The 18,627-nt window shown below is 49.6% G+C and overlaps 1 protein-coding gene across 1 annotated transcript in view; it reads left to right on the top strand.

Moving 5' to 3' along the window:
• Nucleotides 1–18,627, top strand: part of Plxna4 (plexin A4) — a 533,417-nt gene that overhangs the window by 473,962 nt on the left and 40,828 nt on the right. The window contains exons 21-24 of the mRNA XM_004661200.2: nucleotides 2,218–2,360; nucleotides 10,110–10,378; nucleotides 15,787–15,853; nucleotides 17,253–17,399. Of these exons, the coding sequence (XP_004661257.2) occupies nucleotides 2,218–2,360; nucleotides 10,110–10,378; nucleotides 15,787–15,853; nucleotides 17,253–17,399 (626 nt within the window). The remainder of the gene's footprint in view (nucleotides 1–2,217; nucleotides 2,361–10,109; nucleotides 10,379–15,786; nucleotides 15,854–17,252; nucleotides 17,400–18,627) is intronic.

Here is an 18,627-nt window from a genome sequence, read left to right as displayed (position 1 = left end):
ATCCACTGATGACGGCCATCTAACTGTCTCTGTAAAAGTCCTTACAGAGATACGCCGAGGGGTGCTTTACTAATTTCCTAGGCGCTCCGCAAACCAGTCAAGTTGACAATGACCATTAACCATCACCTCACGCGTTTGTCAGGCTGGGATGATAGCGCGTGCCACAGGGGACTCCTGGCTCCTCTTCACCCATGAGACAGAATGCTCTACCTGCATTAGGGCTGCCTGCCTCTAGGGTCACCTCATGACGAGAACCCCGGGGTCCATGAGGACAGAGCCGAGTGGAAAGGTGCAGGAGGAGAGGTTGCAGATCTCCCAGTACTTAGCCTAGCTCCTCATCACCTGCAAAGAGCCTTGCGGGCAATCCTGGCACCAAGTCCCTTGGGAACCTGCAGACCCAATGTCAGCACTGCAGGGTAGATACTTGGAAGGGCAGGGCAGGAACTTCGGTAGGATTCTAGAAAGCTCACATGTTCATGTGTCAGTGCAGCCTGCTGGGTTCTGGGCTCTTTGAGGTCACCAAAGCCACTTTGGACTTGGTTATTCCCTCCTGAACCTGCCTCATATTTTTCCTATTCTTTTAAAAATGTTTTATTTATTTATGAGAGTGACAGATAGAGAAAAAGGGAGGGAGAGAGAGAAAAAAAATATGCAGTACATCAGGGCCTCCAGCCACTGCATATGAACTCCAGACACATGCACCACCTTGTGCATCTGGCTTTATGTGGGTACTGGGAAGTTGAACCTGGGTCCTTAAGCTTTGCAGGCAAGCACCTTAATCCCTGAGCCACCTTACCAGTACCTATTTTTGGCTGGAGAGATAGCTTAGCAGTTAAAGTGCTTACCTGTGACGCCTAAGGATCCATGTTCCACTCTCCAGATACCATATAAACCAGACGTCAGCTGATGCAAGTGCACAAGGTTGCACATGTGTACCCGTGCACCAAGGGGTACACGCTTCTGGGGTGCAATTATAGTAGCTGGAAGTCCTGGCTTGCTGATTCTGTCTCTCTCTCTCTCTCTCTGTCATTCTTGTTCTCTCACATTAAAAAAGAAAAAAGGGCCAAATCTGTTGGGCTTGCCTAAAAAAAAAAAAATCTGTCAGATAATAACCATTGTCTTCTGTTCTTTGCCAACATGTTAATCCACCATTGTTATAGACTATATTCACACAGGGTGTGTGTGTGTGTGTGTGTGTGTGTGTGTGTGTGTGTGTGTGTGTGTATACACCAAAGAAAAAGCCACAGTTACACAGGGCTAGTGGCTATAGTTCTGAGTACATCCAGTAGTCCCAGGGGTTGATTTGTCCAGGATGGAGCGTGACAGCTTTGTCTCTGGGCGGCACTGCATGCCAGATTTTCCCAGAGGTCAGCTAGAGCCTTGCTGCTCTGTCCATTTGGAGGCCTGCCTTGCCTCTACAGATAGCAGTGTCCATGCGCAGATTATAATTCACCCCCTGATAGCAACACCTTGGGGCAGGAAGGACAAAGATGCCACCTGCAGTCCCTCTGTTCAAGCCTCATTTGATGGTTTGATGATCTGAGAGAACTGCACAGTCCTCCAGAACTGGGCCCTCAAAGTCTCTTCCTTTACTGGAAGAAATTGTTGTCAGCGTCCATGAGGACATGAGGAACGTAAGCATTGGGCACGGACTCATCATTGCAGAACCTCCCTTCTCTCTTCCTGTTCTTTAATTTTTTGTGTTCATTTTCATTTATTTATTTGAGAGCAACAGAGAGAGAGAAAGAGGCAGATAGAGAGAGAGAGAATGGGCGTGCACGTGCCTCCAGCCACTGCAAATAAATTCCAGACGCGTGCGCCCCCTTGTGCATCTGGCTAATGTGGGCCCTGGGGAATCAAGCCTCGATCCGGGTCCTTAGGCTTCACAGGCAAGCGCTTAACCGCTAAGCCATCTCTCCAGCCCTCTTCCTGTTCTTTTATATTCCCCTCCTAGCACATTTTGCAAATGCAAATCATCTTATGGCTCCAGTAGAGCCCAGGTCTGGGGACAGCCTCGCCACCCCTCTGCCTTTTTTGAAATGACCAATGTCCCAGACCAACTTTTCCTCCGCACTAATACCATCAGTTCCATTGTTTCTGCATGTATGCTTGGGGCTTATGCCTCCCGTTGTCCTCTGGGAGGTTTCTGAACCCTCCCAGAATGATGCTTGTGGGCCCATGCCACCCAGCATTCTTATGGTTTTCTCTTTGTGGCAGCTTTTGCTGAGCTACAGACGGACATCCATGAGTTGACCAGTGACCTGGATGGAGCTGGGATTCCTTTCCTGGACTACAGAACCTATACCATGAGGGTGTTGTTCCCAGGGATCGAAGATCACCCTGTGCTCCGGGACCTTGAGGTGAGAAGCTGCGAGACTCCCTCTTCTGGCATTTAGAGCAGGGCCACCCGTGTTGCAGGGTGCAAGCACAGCCCCATGTAGAGGTGAGAAAGCTGAGGTCATGGAGTGGGCGCATCTTTTCTGTGTTCTCCAGCTTGTGGGTACCAGCCAGTCTTTCTGGAGGAGATGGGGCCAAGCCCGGGAACCTCAGAACAGACATATCACGAGCAATTGGGATCTTAGGGAGTCATGGAGCCACTTGGGAACTAAATGAATATAGAGAACCATCTTCCCAGAGAAGCTGTGCGTGTGCATAGAAACAAGAAATATGGTGGAGGGCTGGAGAGATGGCTTAGTGGTTAAGGCACTTGCCTGTGAAGCCTAAGGACCCAGGTCCTGTTCCTTAATACCCACATAAACCAGATGCACAAGGTGGCACATGCAGCTGGAGTTTGTTTGCAGTGGCTGGCAACTACAGTGCACCCATTCTCTCTTTCTCTCTGCCTCTGTCTCTTAAATAAATAAATTAATTAAATATTAAACAAAAACATGGTGGGTAGACTGAGAGCCCATGGAGTCTTGCTCAATAAACCCCAACATAAAGTGTTTTTACTACTTAGTTGGTGCTCAGTAATAACTTGATGCCTTACTGGGAGAGACAAGTTATGCACAGATAAGGGAGGGAGAAGCAGGAATGCAAGAAAAAATAAGAACAAAACTCACTGTCTTCCTGCCAGCAGGGACCCCTGTCTTCTGAATGCTTTATCCCATTTACTGTCTAGCATGGTATCTGGTTTATGCATATATTCATATTACGTTTTGTTCCGAAAGGGCTTTGGAATGGCTTATAAAGATAAATACCAGAGAACAGTGAAAAATAACGAATGGCGAAGCCAGGGCCAAGTAATAATCCTGGCGGATGATCGATAGATGCTGATGGCTGCTACAATCCCTGTTTGGCTGCAGATACCTTACATGCATCCAGCCATCTAGTGTCCCAGGTAGCCCTCGAAGAGGGTGAGCCCATTGTACAGGTGACAAAAGTAAGAAAGTGTAACAGCTTAATGGGTGTTTGGGGCATTCAGCTGCTGGGGAGGGAGCCAAGAATTGAGTAGAGGTCATCGGGCTCCAGGAGGCTTGTTCCCGGCCGCAGGCCTGCGCCCAGGACTTCCTTTGGTCACGTCAGCGGCCGGCACTACACTTCTCTTTACCCATCAGGGTAAACACACATTTCTATACTGAGCATATGGACATTTCTGTCTGAGGAGACTCCTTTTAACCCATTGGCTGGTAGACACCATGAGGCACTTCCAGGGACTATAAGCAATGACCTTATGTCTTCACTGACTGTGCACGTTTTCTATCTACATGTGTGACAGGATCTGTTCTCAAAGCCTATATACATATAAAGCCACCATGTGTCCAGGACACAGCTGCCCACCTATTGTCTTGTTTGGACTTTGCTCCTCCCCTTCTCCCATCCTTCTCTCTGCCTTTTATCTTTCCCTAGTCTCACTAATACATATATTTCTATTTGCAAGCAGAGAGAAATAGAGAAGAGAGCCAGACACAGAGAATAGGTGGGCCAGGGCCTTCAGCCACTGCAAAAGAACTCCAGATGCATGTGCCACTTTGTGCATCTGGCTTTACGTGGGTGCTGGGGAATCAAACCCCGGTTATTAGATATTGTAGGCAAGTGCCTTGACTGCTCAGCCATCGATCCAGCCCCTAGCCTCACTTTTATTTGCCTCAGAACTCAGGACACTGAAGAGCAAGTGAATTCCTGGTTAAAGGGAGAAGTTGGGATGGAGAATAGATTGGCCGTTCTGTTTGTGACTGGCAGGGGCCCAGCATATCATAGCAATGCCAGAAACAGCCAGCGAGAGAAAGAATGACCATATTGGCATACCTCAGCTGGTGCAGTTCTAGGAAGAGAAATGACTGTAGGCATGGGAGAGAATAAATTCAATTAGGCTGTATGTGTATATAAAGTTATTTTTCCATTTTTCCACTAGTTCAAAATTTCAAATCTGTGTTAGTTCTCAATAAGGATATAACTTTTAAAATTAGATTCTAAGACCATGTCAAAGTTGGGCCCAGAAATCAAACTTTTACTATTTTGCATTAGGCTGAAACTTCACGGGGATCTCATGTGGATTACTATTTAATTTGTTTCCAACCCAATTTTGCCACCGAGATAGATAGCATCACCCTCTTAGTGTTCTGAGTATAGAGACATCCCTCTGATGAAAGCCGTGTTTTCTAACCAGTTCAGTTGCTGGGAGAGCCTACCACAGGCTGGCAGAGTAAAGTAGTAGGTGTCCCCCAGCTTCTGTAGCTCCCCAGACCCCACAGGGTTAGGTGGAGGCGTTCAGGGAAGGGGCTTTCCTGGCTCTAGTCTCACACTGATGTTTTAAAAACATGAAGCTGTCAATCCCACACTCCTAATTTTAGCCCATCCCTGGATCTTAAATCCTAACCTACTGGGTTACGGTTAAAATGTACTACGTAGTTTTATGTGCACAGGTTTCAACTAGAAGAGAGAACCATCTGGTGAATAAAGGATGCTTTCAGAGTGCCATTGTCTGGGGTTGGGGACCGAGCAGCAGGCTATAAAGGGGACACTTCTGGATACTCCTCTCTGTGACACTTCCATCTCCGCACCCTTCAGAAAATGGGTGGGAAAATGTCCGTTTCCTTCCGGCTCCTGCAACCCAGCGGGTGTAGTGCAGTTAGATACGGAGCTTCCTCCCGCGGCAATGGCATCTGGGGACAGCAGTCGGTGGAGGCACGGGGACCGCTGCTGGTGATTGCACGCGTGCGTGGCACATGCCGAGAACTTCACATACGTTACCTTATTTCGTGTTTCTAAAACATTATGAGCCAGGCCCTCAGATCTTCAACTTATAGACAAGGCAATATCTCTGAACAATCCCCAGAGGGGATGGAGTTCTCCACATAGGAGTCCCTGTGATCTCCGATTCCAAAGCCCAGGTGCCTATCTGGGGTGCTCTTCCTGCAGGAGGCTGGCCGACACTCTTCTGCCCCGGGGTTGGGGGCCCAGGCACTTGCTGTCCACATCGAGAATGCAGATAGCTCAGTCGATAAAATTCTTGCCTTGCAGGCATTAGAACCTGAGTTCAGTCCCCCAAACCCATGTTTAAAAAGAAAAAAAAAGCCAAGCTGATTGCTGATGGTCCAGGAGGGGAGTGCTGGCTAGTCAGCCAGTCTAGTCTGTTTGGTAAGTTCAATAAGAAAGCCTATCTCAAAAGAAAGAAAAGAAGATGGAAATCTGTCAAAGTGCTAAGTGACTTTTTTTTTTTTTGAGGCGAGCCCAACAAACTGGCCTTTTTTAATGAGAGAGAGCAAGAGCAAGAGCGAGGCAGGGGTGGGGATGGGCACACCAGGGCCTCCAGCTACTGGAATCAAACACCAGACACGTGCTCCACCCAGTGGGCATGTGCCACCTTGCACACGCGTCACCTTGTGCGTCTGGCTTTTGTGGGATCTGGGGAGTTGAACATGGGTCCTTAGGTTTCACAGGCAAGCGCCTTTAACTGCTAAGCCATCCTCTCCCTCATAAGTGACCTTTGAGCGCCGATCCCTAAATGAGTCATCTCTATCATGGCTCAGGAAACATTCTGGAAGAAGGGATGGGCAGAAGATCAGAGCCAGGATGGGGAGGAACGCTGTCTCCTAGATAGGAAGTGGCTATATGCCTGTATAAACGATATTGGGGCAATCAACATTCCCTCGTGGATGGCTGAGAAGCACCCTACTCCAAAGCGTCAGTGTAGAAAATGGACTTCTACTTGGAAAACAAGAGGGGAGGGAAGAGGGAGACAAAAGGCAGCAAGAGGAGGGGGTTACGAGCCAAATGTATTATGTATGAACACTGTTAATGAAAGGATGGTGCCTGAGGGACACCAAAGGCTGTTCTTTAACCTGTGCGTGCATTCACACACACGGGCATGTGCGCCCCCTCCCAACATTCTCTCTCTGTCTCTCTCTCTCTCTCTCTCTCTCTCTGTCACACACACCACACACACACCCTGTAGGAAGTCCCAAGCAGGTCTTCATAGCAGGTTACATTGTAGTTGGCACTGTGTCCTGCCCAGATGCTACACTGACAAGCCTTTCCTTTCACAGGCTGCGAGTGAGTACAAGGGAATGGATGGGAGGCTGTGCCTTGGATGGCTTCAGGCTTCAGGCTTCAGAGCTGTTTTTCGGCCAGCTCCTGAGCTCAGGGGTAGGGGTAGACATGTTTACAGGTGGGGAGCAGAGCTCAATGCTCAGGGGCCAGACAGCTTTTGGGTTTGGAAATCCAGTGAGGCAGGATAGCCTGGGGACTAATTTTGGTAGCTTCTCTGAGAGACTGAATAGATCATAACTGGCCCTTGCAAGGTCGTTAGAGGAAGCCATTGAAGCAACGCACATAATATGTCCAACACTGGTCATTATCCCTGATTGTCTGGTAGGCAGCAGCATCTACTATTATTAGTACAAAGGACAGAGGAGCTGTTCTGAGTGAGCTAAGGGGAGAAGTCAAACGTGGTCATGTATGTAAGGGAGCAGTCACAGGTTTGAGAGGGAGTCCGTGGGAGACAGACAGGTAGCGGATAGAAGCCAGGGCTAAGGCAAGGTGAAATATTCACGTATCCTTTGCCAGTACCACATCAGTCAGCCACCTAGGGTACGGGGAGCCATGGAGCCAGTCATGAAGTAAGCAGAGGCTGGGCCCACTTGGAACACTGAGGTGTTCACAGGGGCTGTGATGCAGGCCAGGATGAGTTACAGACGACCCTGGCTGGCACCTGCCTTGTCTTCTTGACTTGTTCTCATGTCTCTCTGAGAACTGGCCTTCCAGACACCGCACGGTAGCCAGAGAAATGACCGTGGATTTGATTTGGAAGCACAACTGCTTCTCCCCACCGTGCAGATCTCGAGAAGCCACCAATGCCTCGCAACCACCAAGCCTCATGAGAGAGCCCCATTTTGCGAGGTGGCCCAGCATGCCTTTCACAGACAGACAGGCAGACAGACAGAAAGACAGACAGGCCTGGGACAGAGCCATCCTCTGAGCACAAGTACTGACATTGGCCTCTGGTCCACACCTTGGCCTGAGCCCAGTACACGGGGGCTTGCTTCTGAGTAACATGACTGTTTCTATCATCTTCTATGACCTTGGGCTGACAGGTCTGGATGCGTCTGTTCTTGTCAGGTTAAACCTCAGGAATAGGATAGTGCTACTAGTGACTCACTGTGTGATCTCTCTCTTTTTCTTTTCTTTTCTTTTCTTTTCTTTCCTTTCCTTTCCTTTCCTTTCCTTTCCTTTCCTTTCCTTTCCTTTCCTTTCCTTTCCTTTCCTTTCCTTTCCTTTCCTTTCCTTTCCTTTCCCTTCCCTTCCTTTCCTTCTCTCTCTCTCTCTCTCTCTCTCTCTCTCTCTCTCTCTCTCTCTCTCTTTCTTTCTCTCTTTCTTTCTTTTTCTTGTTTTTCAAGGTAAGGTCTCACTCTAGTCCAGGCTGACCTAGAATTCACTATGTATTCTCAGGGTGGCCTCAAATTCACAGTGGTGCTCTTACCTCTGCCTCCCAAGTGCTGGGATTAAAGGTGTGCGCCACCACACCCGACATGCGCATTGTGTCTCAATCCATGAGACAGCCCCAGGGGAGGGCAAGGACATGGTGCTGTCTGCCTGGGTTTATGGCTGGACTCAGAGGTTTCTGAGGTCCTCATGGAGTCCCAGAGGGCCAAACAGGCCCTATATCCTAGGATGCTGTGTGGATTAAGCAGACCAAAGAACCCAGAATGTACTTGGTGTAGAGTACAAGCCATATGCACCTTAGCTCTTAACTGCATTGGGCTGATGGAGAAATTGTCTACTAGTAAGTGACAGTGACAGAATTCCACCCAAGCTTGACCAACTCTGAAACAACGGAACTCATGGCAATCCTTCTCAAAGACCTGATGTGTTGGTATCCTCTCCCCTTACCCCAAGGGGACAGCACTCAGATATTGCATCGATGACACCTCTGCTGGCTGCCTTTGCCTCCTCAGGACCATATTCCATGGGACAAGCCCTTCTCAGTGTTCCCAGAGGGGTCCCCGTGAGGACAGTGCCTCGGGCTGAGTTTCTAAATAACCCTTTAGTTTTCTCAGAAGCAAACATACAAAGCAATGGGCATATGTCACTGTGAGCTTGGTGATTGGCTGGTCCCCAAGTGACCCCATGCACCCATCAAACCAGCATGCAGGTTGAGAAGCAGAACAGAACCACTCCTTCAGGGGTCCAGCCATGGCTACTTCAGAATAGCCACTTATCTACCGTCACCCATTCACCTTCCCTGACCTAAATCTCTCTGTCTCTCTCTCTCTCTCTCTCTCTCTCTCTCTCTCTCTCTCTATATATATATATATATATATATATATATGTATACTTATTTTTTATTTTTAATTTATTTGATACAGAGAGAAAGAGGCAGATAGAGAATGGGTGCATCAGGGCCTCCAGCCACCGCAAACGAACTCCAAGTGCTTGTGCACCCCTTGTGCATCTGGCTTGCGTGGGTCCTGGGGAGTTGAACCTGGGTCCTTAGGCTCTGCAGGCAGACGCCTTCACAGCTAAGCCATCTCTCCAGCCTCTTCAATCTATATTTAAATAGCGCCACGCAAAGCGTGTACCTCTTTAGTGCTTGACTTTAGCATTCGCTGTGTTCCCAACGCTTGTCACTGTGACCGTGGGTAGCGGGGTGTCATGCCTTTCCATGGCTGTGGGGCACCCGTCTATTCTGTTGCTGCTGAACATGTGGAGAAGCCAGTTTGGGGCTCCTGTGAACGGGGTTGCTATGCCTACTTCTTGTGCATAGAAGAGACAGTTGCTCAACTTAGTGGGAACGTGTGTCTGCTGAGGGAACGGTACCCTTCCAGGGACCTTTCACAGAACAGACCCTTCAGGGAGAAAGGCATATCTTCTACCTGCCCAGGATGGAGCAGGAAGGTAGGGACACCGCTCTCTCCTTTGCCCGGCTACATCAAGGTCTTGGAAGTGCCCTAAGAGAATGTCAAGAGCCAGACAGCTCTTCAGAGGCTGTTGACCTCTATTTCCACCCCCATTTCTTAGGTGGGTCAGTTGGGGCCCTGGAGAAGGAAAAGGGGCTTGCTCAGTGTTTCAGTGTGGTGGTGGCAGAGCCCAAAGGAAGCCCAGGGATCTTGATCTAGCCACCTGCTTGTCCACAGGTTCCCCAGGATCAGAGGCATTAGATTAGGCAAAAGACGGGATGTCCAGACACCAATTTCAGCAGCCATTACGTGCTGGCGTGGAACAGGGCTGGCAGATGACCCGCAGGCATTGGTCCTTCATCAGCTCCGTGTCGTCATCTGCCACAAGCGCTGGTTCCAGAGTCTGGCATAGGCAGGTTCCAATCCCACTGTTAATATCTGTGAACTGTGGGCAGTTCTGTGGGTGTCAGCTGCGGGGAGCACCAGATCATTCCTTCTGGTGGTTTGGTGTCTCTCTAGCATGGAGGTACTGACCCATCTCATGGTCTATGGTGGAGGTCAAAAAAACACAAAAAGTAAAACAAAAACAGATGCTTGGCACCAAGCCCAAGCACTGAGAACCCGATAGCATTAGCCAGGTGGGCTGTGGCTGGAATAATGAGTGCCGCAGGAATGGGGCGACAGCATCGATGGTATGGGACAGTCAGTTCTACAGGGAGCTCAACGGGGGACACGCATCAGCCCATGTCAGGACCCCAAATCTTCCCTTAGGTCCCTGGCTACCGGCAGGAGCGTGTGGAGAAAGGCCTGAAGCTCTTCGCCCAGCTCATCAACAACAAGGTGTTCCTTCTGTCCTTCATCCGCACACTCGAGTCGCAGCGCAGCTTCTCCATGCGCGACCGCGGCAACGTGGCCTCGCTCATCATGACCGTGCTGCAGAGCAAGCTGGAGTACGCCACCGACGTGCTGAAGCAATTGCTAGCTGACCTCATCGACAAGAACCTGGAGAGCAAGAACCACCCCAAGCTGTTGCTCAGAAGGTAAGGGGGTGCTTGCAGTGGACAGCGGGGTGTGTGTGTGTGCGGGGGGGGGGGAGTTCAGAGCACTCCTTGCCCCAGCCCAGCCCCGTGGTCTGGTTCACGGAGCTGTCCAGGGAGACTGGGCCATGTGCGGGAAGAGCAGCCACGCCAAGCAGAAAACATTGAATTGCGACAAGGCCAGTCTCTGTCTCTCACAGCCTCTTGCAAAGTCCTGCGACCAGTTGGGTGCCTTTAACTCACTTACTCTGCATTCGCTTTCCATTATACCCTTATCCTTCCAACTCCCTGGGCTATTCCCTTGTCTGCCGGGATTCTCTCTGAGATCAACTAGGCCATGCCCATGCCTCATGCAGGCCAGGACTGGAGTCAGGGGAGACCTCGGGACCCGAGGGCCAGCAGCAGAAATAGCAACTGTGAGCCTCTTAGGTAACATAACCACTTGGGTTCTTCCCAGAACCATTGCATGAGAATCTTTATTTTTATTTTTATTTTTTAAACTAATTTATTTATTTGAGAGACACACAGAGAGACAGACAGAAAGGGTACACCAGGGCCTCCAGCCACTGCAGATGAACTTGTATATCTGGCTTACATGCTAACTGGGGAATTGAACCTGGGTAACTTTGGCTTGGCAGGCAGTCAGGCACCTTAACCACTAAGCCATCCCTCCAGCCCCTTTATTTTATTTTTAAATATTTTATTCTTTCTTTCTTCTTTTTTTTGGGGAGGGGGTTCAAGGTAGGGTCTCACTGTAGCTCTGGTTGTTCTGGAATTTACTATGTATTCTCAGGGTGGCCTCAAACTCATGGCAATCCTCCTACCTCTGCCTCCTGAGCACTGGGATTAAAGGTGTGCACCACCACGCCCGTCTATTTACTTCTTTATTTAAGAAAGAGATTGAGAATGGGCACACCAGGGCCTTGAGCCACTGCAAACAAACTCCAGATGCAAGCACCACCTTGTTGTGCATCTGGCTTTATGTGGGTACTGGGGAATTGAACCTAGATCCTTTGGCTTTGCAGGCAAGCGCCTTAACCACTAAGCCATCTCTCTAGCTTGAGAATCTTTATTTTAACGGGAAACCCAGATGACTTAACTGGGTATGAAAACCCAGTGAAATCCTTTTAGGGACAGCTGACCCAGTGCAGGCCCAGTGAGGAGTTTCTGGCCCCAAGATAGGCTCTGCGTGGATTGAGGACCCACCACTGGACACAGTTGGGTGCTGTATTAGTTTTCCTTATCATTGTGACCAAAAATGACTTAAATGAGGAGAGGGTTGTCTATGTTCACATTTGAAAAAAAAAAAAAATACAGTCCATTATAACGGGGAAGGTTGCAGTGGCTCTGTGAATGCATGTTGCCTGAAGCCATTGCACTGGCAGTCAGGAAGCAGAGGGAATGTGACAGGAAGAAGCCAGGGATCATAGACACCCAGGATCTGCCCTCTTTGAAGTCCTTCCTGCAGCTAGACCCCACTTCCAGAAGATTCCACATTTCCCAAAACAGCACCAACAGCTGAAGTGTAAGTAACTCCAGTACGTGAGCTGGTGGTGGTTCGGAACACCTCATATTGTAACCGTCCCAGTGCAATGCTGCTGAAAGTCAAGGTCAGACGGATTTAGGCAAAGCCTCAAACCCCGTGGCTTCAGTCTGGTAAAAAACTGAGGGGCTCCATTCCATTCCATTGGAGAAGAGGCCGTTTCTCCCATGGCCTGTTATTTCAATGTCCAGCCCTGGTCTATCTGTCATCAAGATAAACAACACCCCACGTGTAGGGCTGGAAAGATGACTTGATGGGAAAAGCACTGCCAAGCAAACATGAAGACATAAGTTCAGATCCCCAGTACCCATGGAAAGGCAGGCGCGACATCTCTCTTCAATCCCTGAGCTCATGGAGGCAGAGTCAGGGTAGGCGGGCAAGATCTGGCTAACTAGACTACCTGAATCAGGGAGCCCTGGTTTCCGTGAGAAAGCCTGTCTCAATAAGGTGGGCAGTGATCCAGGAAGACACCCAAGCATCAACCTTTACCCTCCACACACACATACACACGTGGATACACAGGTATACCCACACTCATGTGCATGCATGCACGACACCCTAAATACCTAGATATGCTAAGATATAAGTAAGAACAGCCGGGAGTGGTGGCAAGCGCCTTTAATCCCAGCACTCCGGAGGCAGAGGTAAGAGGCTCACCATGAGTTCGAGGCCATCCTGAGACGACATAGTGAATTCCAGGTCAGCCTGAGCTAGAGTGAGACTCAGCTGGAAAAACGAAACAAACAAACAAAAGTAAGAAGAAATAAAATCCCAGGTGAAGCTACCACACCCAACCCTCGACCCAGATCTGTCTCCTTGACTTCTCCCTGTGGCTTCTGAGTCGGAGGCCCAGCCTCAGTGGCACCCACTGGGTTTGTTGGATAGAGAGATTTAGCTTTCGGGAATGATTGCCTCGGGCTTCTCCTGGTGCAGCATTCCTTCACCCGCTCGGCTGCAAGGAGGCTGCTGCTTCCCGGAGAATCCTGCCACTTTGGCAACAGCAAGGTAGATTGTTTTGATTTTTGTTTTACTTTTACCATGCAGATACCCATGAGCATAATTCTAGGGTTGCCGCTGCCTGCTAATCTCCCATCGACAAGTTCCTGGCGTGGTCTCGCCGTCTCGCCCTGGGTCTCAATTCTGTCTCCCTGGTTTTTATGTTCTCCTCACGTTCCTACAGATGCCCCAGCTCTCTCTACCCTCCTCCACTCCCTTTTTTCTCCTTCTTAACCCCCAGCCACCTCTTCCTTTCATAGCCCCTCCCCCATTCCACCTTCTCTGTGCCTGCCGGCAGCTGTCCACACACCTGGAGAGTTCAGTTCTCCGTATTTTCCAGCAATCGCACGTGTAAGCTCATCAAGCCTACGTGTCTGGGCTAGCTTGCCAACAATACTGCTGTGCGTTTTCTTCAAAGGCATGAGCCAGCCCGGTGTGGTGGCGCACGCCTTTAATCCCAGCACTGGGGAGGCAGAGGTAGGTGGAGCACCATGAGTTCGAGGCCAGCCGGAGACTCCATAGTGAATTCCAGGTCAGCCTGGGCTAGAGTGAGACCCTACTTTGAAAAAAAAAAAAAAAAAAAAGGCTTGGCTCATGGCACAAAGATGCTGGTTAGACCCAAGAAGGAATTCCCTGCTATTGCAGATTAGTTTAGGATTCCCAGGTCTGAAGACGTCCTTGAGATAGGGCAATGCTGACAATGCCAGGATGAGCTACGGCTACCCTTCCGCATGGCTGCCAAGTCTGGGAGCAGAAGCTGGGTGATAGGCTCATCTGGAGTACCCGGTCTTTCTTCCACCATCCCCTTCCCCTGCCACCTTCCTTCTTGTCTTCTTCTAACTTAGTCGCTCCCTGTTTGGCGGGGAGGGCTTTTTTTCTCTTCCCTGAAAGGAACATATCAGCCTTTTAAAATTTTCCTTCCTTCCTTTCTTTTTTTTTCTTTCTTTCTTCCTTTCTATTAACGACATATTTTGTACGATACATCATGTGTTGGTATCCTCTTTTCCCTCGTCCCTGCCCCCATTCCACTGAGGACTCCCCTCAGCAGCAGGTATTACCCATGGGGTTGTGGGTTATGCATTGTGGGAAGAATAGTCAGTATATATATATATATATATATATATATATATATATATATATATATTTTATATATTTATATATTTTTATATATTATTTATATATTATTTATATATTTTTATTTATATATTTATATATATATATATATATATTTTTTTTTTTTTTTTTTTTTTTTTTTTCTTTTTCGAGGTAGGGTCTCACTCTGGTCCAAGCTGACCTGGAATTAACTCTGTAGTCTCAGGGTGGCCTTGAACTCACGGCGATCCTCCTACCTCTGCCTCCCGAGTGCTGGGATTAAAGGCGTGCGCCGCCACGCCCAGCATCAGTATAGTTTTTTGCTGGGGGGCAGGGGACAGAATGCCTCTGGGTATGATGTCTTACCCTGTGGCTTTTACATTCTTTCCGGCCCCCTCTTCCACAAAATTTCCTGAGCCGTGGAGGGTGTGTTTTAAGTCTACTTCAATGACGAGCTCTCAGGAGCCTCTGGGTCTCTTTGGTAGGTGTTGAGTATCCTCAGGGTCTGTCTCCTTCACCCTGGCACTGATTATCAGGTTCAGCATGGAAGCAGCTCTCTTGCTTATCTCCCCAATTCCTCTGTGGATTCAGCTGTGGCTTGGCTGAAGTGTGAGGGGTATTTTATCTCCTGGGGTTTCTCTACCTTCTGAAAAAGAAGAACAGATTCTCCAACGGACAGTGAAGTCAGCATAATTTAAATGGGATAAGCATTATTAATTTAGGGAGAAATTGATGTATGTAACTCCTCTTTTAGTCAAAGGCTAGTGAGAGCTTGACACTGGAGAACATAATCTTTGTCTCCATAGGATTCTGATCTGGCTCCCAATTCCAGATACACGTTCCTTTCCACTGAACAGATCTCTTAGCCAACCAGAAAGCTATTGGTTACCCACTGAGGCTGTGTGACACTATGGCACTGGCGTGGACATCCTGTCAGGGTGTTTGCTCCTGAGTAGCTTGGACCTATGGTTGCTCAGACTTTTGGTGGCCACTTTCCCCCAGTAGCTCAGGTAGCACTTTCCAGCACTAGACTGGGGACTGGCTTTCTTCCGGATTCCAGCCGGGTCTCTCCATGCTCTGTGTCGGCAGCATTTGGTGTCTTTAGCAATAGGGGCTTACCTTTTACCTCAGGTGGGTAATCAAATGTTTTGATTTTCAAGTTCTCTAAGGCTCTTCTATTCAATAGAGCTTCCAGATGATAACTTGAATCTGAATCCATTACATAAAATGGATCCAGGCGTGGTAGTACATGCCTTTAAACCCAGCACTTGGGAGGCAGGGGTAGGAGGATTGTCGTGAGGCCACCCCGAGACTTCCTGGCTAGAGTGATACCCTACCTTGAAAAAAAAGAACAGAAAAAAACCTCAGCTGCTCACACACACTGGCTACATTTCTAGGACTCAGTAGCTGCATATGGCCAGTAGCCACCATGCTGAACAACTCAGGAACAGGACATTGTCACCATTGCCAAGTCCTATAAGACGGTGCCTCTACAGACCAGATACCTCCTCCCCAACCCTGTCCCCCACCCCAAAATACAACTCATCTATAACACAGACCTGACGCCTGCCATGCCATCCTCCAGCTCTGTGTGAAAAAGCTCTTTGGGGGTCCAGCATCTCAGGAATCCCTCCTGCTCATTAAGGTCTCAAGATCTGGCCTAAGAGCCACAAGCAGCAGGGTGACAGCCAGCTCTCTCCCTTGCCCTACGCAGCTGCCAGGCTCTGACCAGCTACTTTTCTTTGTCTTCTTCCCTCGTTCCCTTGGTGACGGATGTCAGGACAGAGTCGGTGGCTGAGAAGATGTTGACCAATTGGTTTACTTTCCTCCTCTACAAGTTCCTTAAGGTAAGATGGATGTCAGTACATTCTGTGTCCCTTTCTGGGCCCAACCAAGCCTTCACCCGCCGCCGCCGCCGCCGGCCTGCCTCCCTTCGCTCCCTGCCCCTCACATCCATCCTTATGCTTTTAATGCACAAGGAATGGAGCTGCCTGTGTGATCAGCAACTACCTCTGAAGACAGAGCCCACATCTGGGCATAACTTCAGAAACAATACCCTTTACGGTTGATTTCTCCCAGGTGAGGGGCAGATATTCTACTGAGAAGGCCTTGCGTGTTCCCTAGAGCTCAATTCCCATTTTAAGTTGAATAGAATTCCCTGCCCCCCTCCCCCCACCAGGCTCCAGACTTAACAGAGGCTGATAAGGGTCCTGGGCAGGACCAGAAGAGGCATGTCATGGCAGATAAGCCAAAGATATGCCTGGGAGACAGAAAGGCAGAGCTTCTGGGCTTCCAGTTCTGAGTGGCACACACCACAGGAGATTTCAGCTTCTTTTTTTAAAAAAAGTATTTATTTGAGCCACGTATGGTGGCGCACGCCTTTAATCCCAGCACTCGGGAGGCAGAGGTAGGAGGATCGCCATGAGCTCGAGGCCATCCTGAGACTACAGATTGATTTCCAAGTCAGCCTGAGCTAGAGTGAGACCCTACCTCGAGAAAGAAAAAAAAAAAAAAATTATTTATTTGAAAGAGAGAAAGATGTGTATGTATGTATGGAGAGAGAGAAAGAGCATGGGCACCCCAGGGCCTCTAGCCATTGCAAATGAACTCCAGGCCACATGCACGACCTTGTACCTTACGTGCATTCTGGGGAATCAAACCTGGGTCCTTAGGCTTCGCAGGCAAGTGCCTTAACCACTAAGCCATCTCTCCAGCCCCAGAATTCTGTTTCTTTTTTTACCTAACATTCTTTTTTTAATTTATTTGAAAGTGACAGAGAGAGAGGGAGAGAAAGAGACAGATAGAGAGAGAATGGGCGCACCAGGGCTTCCAGCCACTGCAAACAAACTCCAGACGCATGCGCCCCTTTGTGCATCTGGCTAACGTGGGTCCTGGGGAACCGAGCCTCGAACCGGGGTCCTTAGGCTTCACAGGCAAGCGCTTAACCGCTAAGCCATCTCTCCAGCCCCAGAATTCTGCTTCTTGATGGGGCTTCAGAGAGACAGAAAGTGGGGTGGGGCAGAGATCAGAGACAGAGCTGAGAGGGACAGAAGACAAGAAGGAAGGAGGAAGATGCTGGATGCAAGGAGCCAGGACTGCAGGCCAGTGCCAAGGGTCGAGAGCTGCAGAAAGGGAATGGGAAAACGGAACAAAGAAACTGGCGGGGCTGGGAAGGTAGGGACAGCGGGTGGGCTCTGCATGCCTGGGGTCCAGGAGCTCTGCCAATGTGTTTCTTGTCCCATCCAGGAGTGTGCTGGGGAGCCCCTCTTCTCCCTGTTCTGCGCCATCAAGCAGCAGATGGAGAAGGGCCCCATTGATGCCATCACGGGTGAGGCCCGCTACTCCTTGAGTGAAGACAAACTCATCCGACAGCAGATCGAATACAAGACCCTGGTGAGTCTCCTTGCTGCTCTCCTGCGGCCCTGGCCAAGGGGCTTTGACCCCAGGCAGCTCGGCCCTGCACAAGGGGTTGGTGCCGGTCTTAAAGGGGCACCTTTTTAGCTTTGTCCCTTGTAAAGTCCCAGCCGGGTACATCCAGCCACACTTGCTGCAGACCGTGCACATCTGAGTAGTTCTTCAGCTGGCCTCAGGCAGGCATAGACTCAGAGGACTATTGGAGGTAATCTTCCTCAGCTGGAGAATCTACACTTCCCAGAACAGGCCTGTCAGTGCAGGGATAGGCAAGAAGGAGAGGAGCCTAGAAAGTCCCCTGTGGTTCTGAAGCCGCACTTGGCCACCAGTCAAAGTCCAAACGGAACCAAGACCAAGCTGTGTGATAGAAAGTCAGGACGGCCTAGCTGTGTAAGGGGCATGTCCACGGGACATGAGCTGCTCTCGGTCAGGGCCAGGCTTCCCCCTGAGGTAGCAGTGACTGCCCTAGGAGGCAGTGGAACCTAGCATTTGAGACTTCGGTGTGTTGACTTCTGGGTTTGGGGGCCAAGCCCCCTAATCTCTCTGAGGTTGTGTTTCTTCTCTACGAGAAAGGTGGTAGCCCTAGAACGTACGAAAATGGCTCCAGAATGTTCTTGTCTCCAGGCTTGAATGGGACGAGATACACACAAGCATGAGCCCAGGCGGGGCATGCGCTCACTTGGCTCATTCACACCACTTGTAAAGTCTTTTTCCAGCAAGCATGGCTCTCCACCCTCTACGGGTTGTCCTTATGTCTGTAGGCCCAGAAAGCTCACCTCTGAACCTCTGAGGCTTTTTTGGAGAGAGTTGATTTACCTCGAGGTCTTTTTTTATTTTTTTTTCCCCAAAGAAAAAAAGTAGGGCCTGGAAAGAGGACATGAGAAAGTAAGACAAAAGCTGACTGTTAGGAGCTCTGTATAGAGGGCACCCAACAGGAGAGACAAAAGGTGACAGCCAGGGGACCAGGGCACAGGTGATGGGTGGAAGGAATGTCAAGAATCCAGAGGCAGCAAAGAGCAGGGGGAGAGGGCAGAGCCAGGACAGCATACTCACATCACCTAGCTGCTCTGACCTGGGCTGAATCTCGCACCTTGTGGTCAGCTGGGGAAGAACAAAGCTATCCCTGCTGACTTGAAAGGCCACAACTGTGACTCACCCATGGCCATTTTCTGGAGAGTCCCTGGAATCCCGACAGACATCTGGCCAGCTT

The sequence above is a fragment of the Jaculus jaculus genome, chromosome 10 (assembly GCF_020740685.1).
Source record: "Jaculus jaculus isolate mJacJac1 chromosome 10, mJacJac1.mat.Y.cur, whole genome shotgun sequence".
In the NCBI taxonomy this organism is placed as follows: domain Eukaryota; kingdom Metazoa; phylum Chordata; class Mammalia; order Rodentia; family Dipodidae; genus Jaculus; species Jaculus jaculus.
Note: the sequence above shows the minus strand (reverse complement) of the source record. Positions and strands in the feature narration are given on the sequence as shown.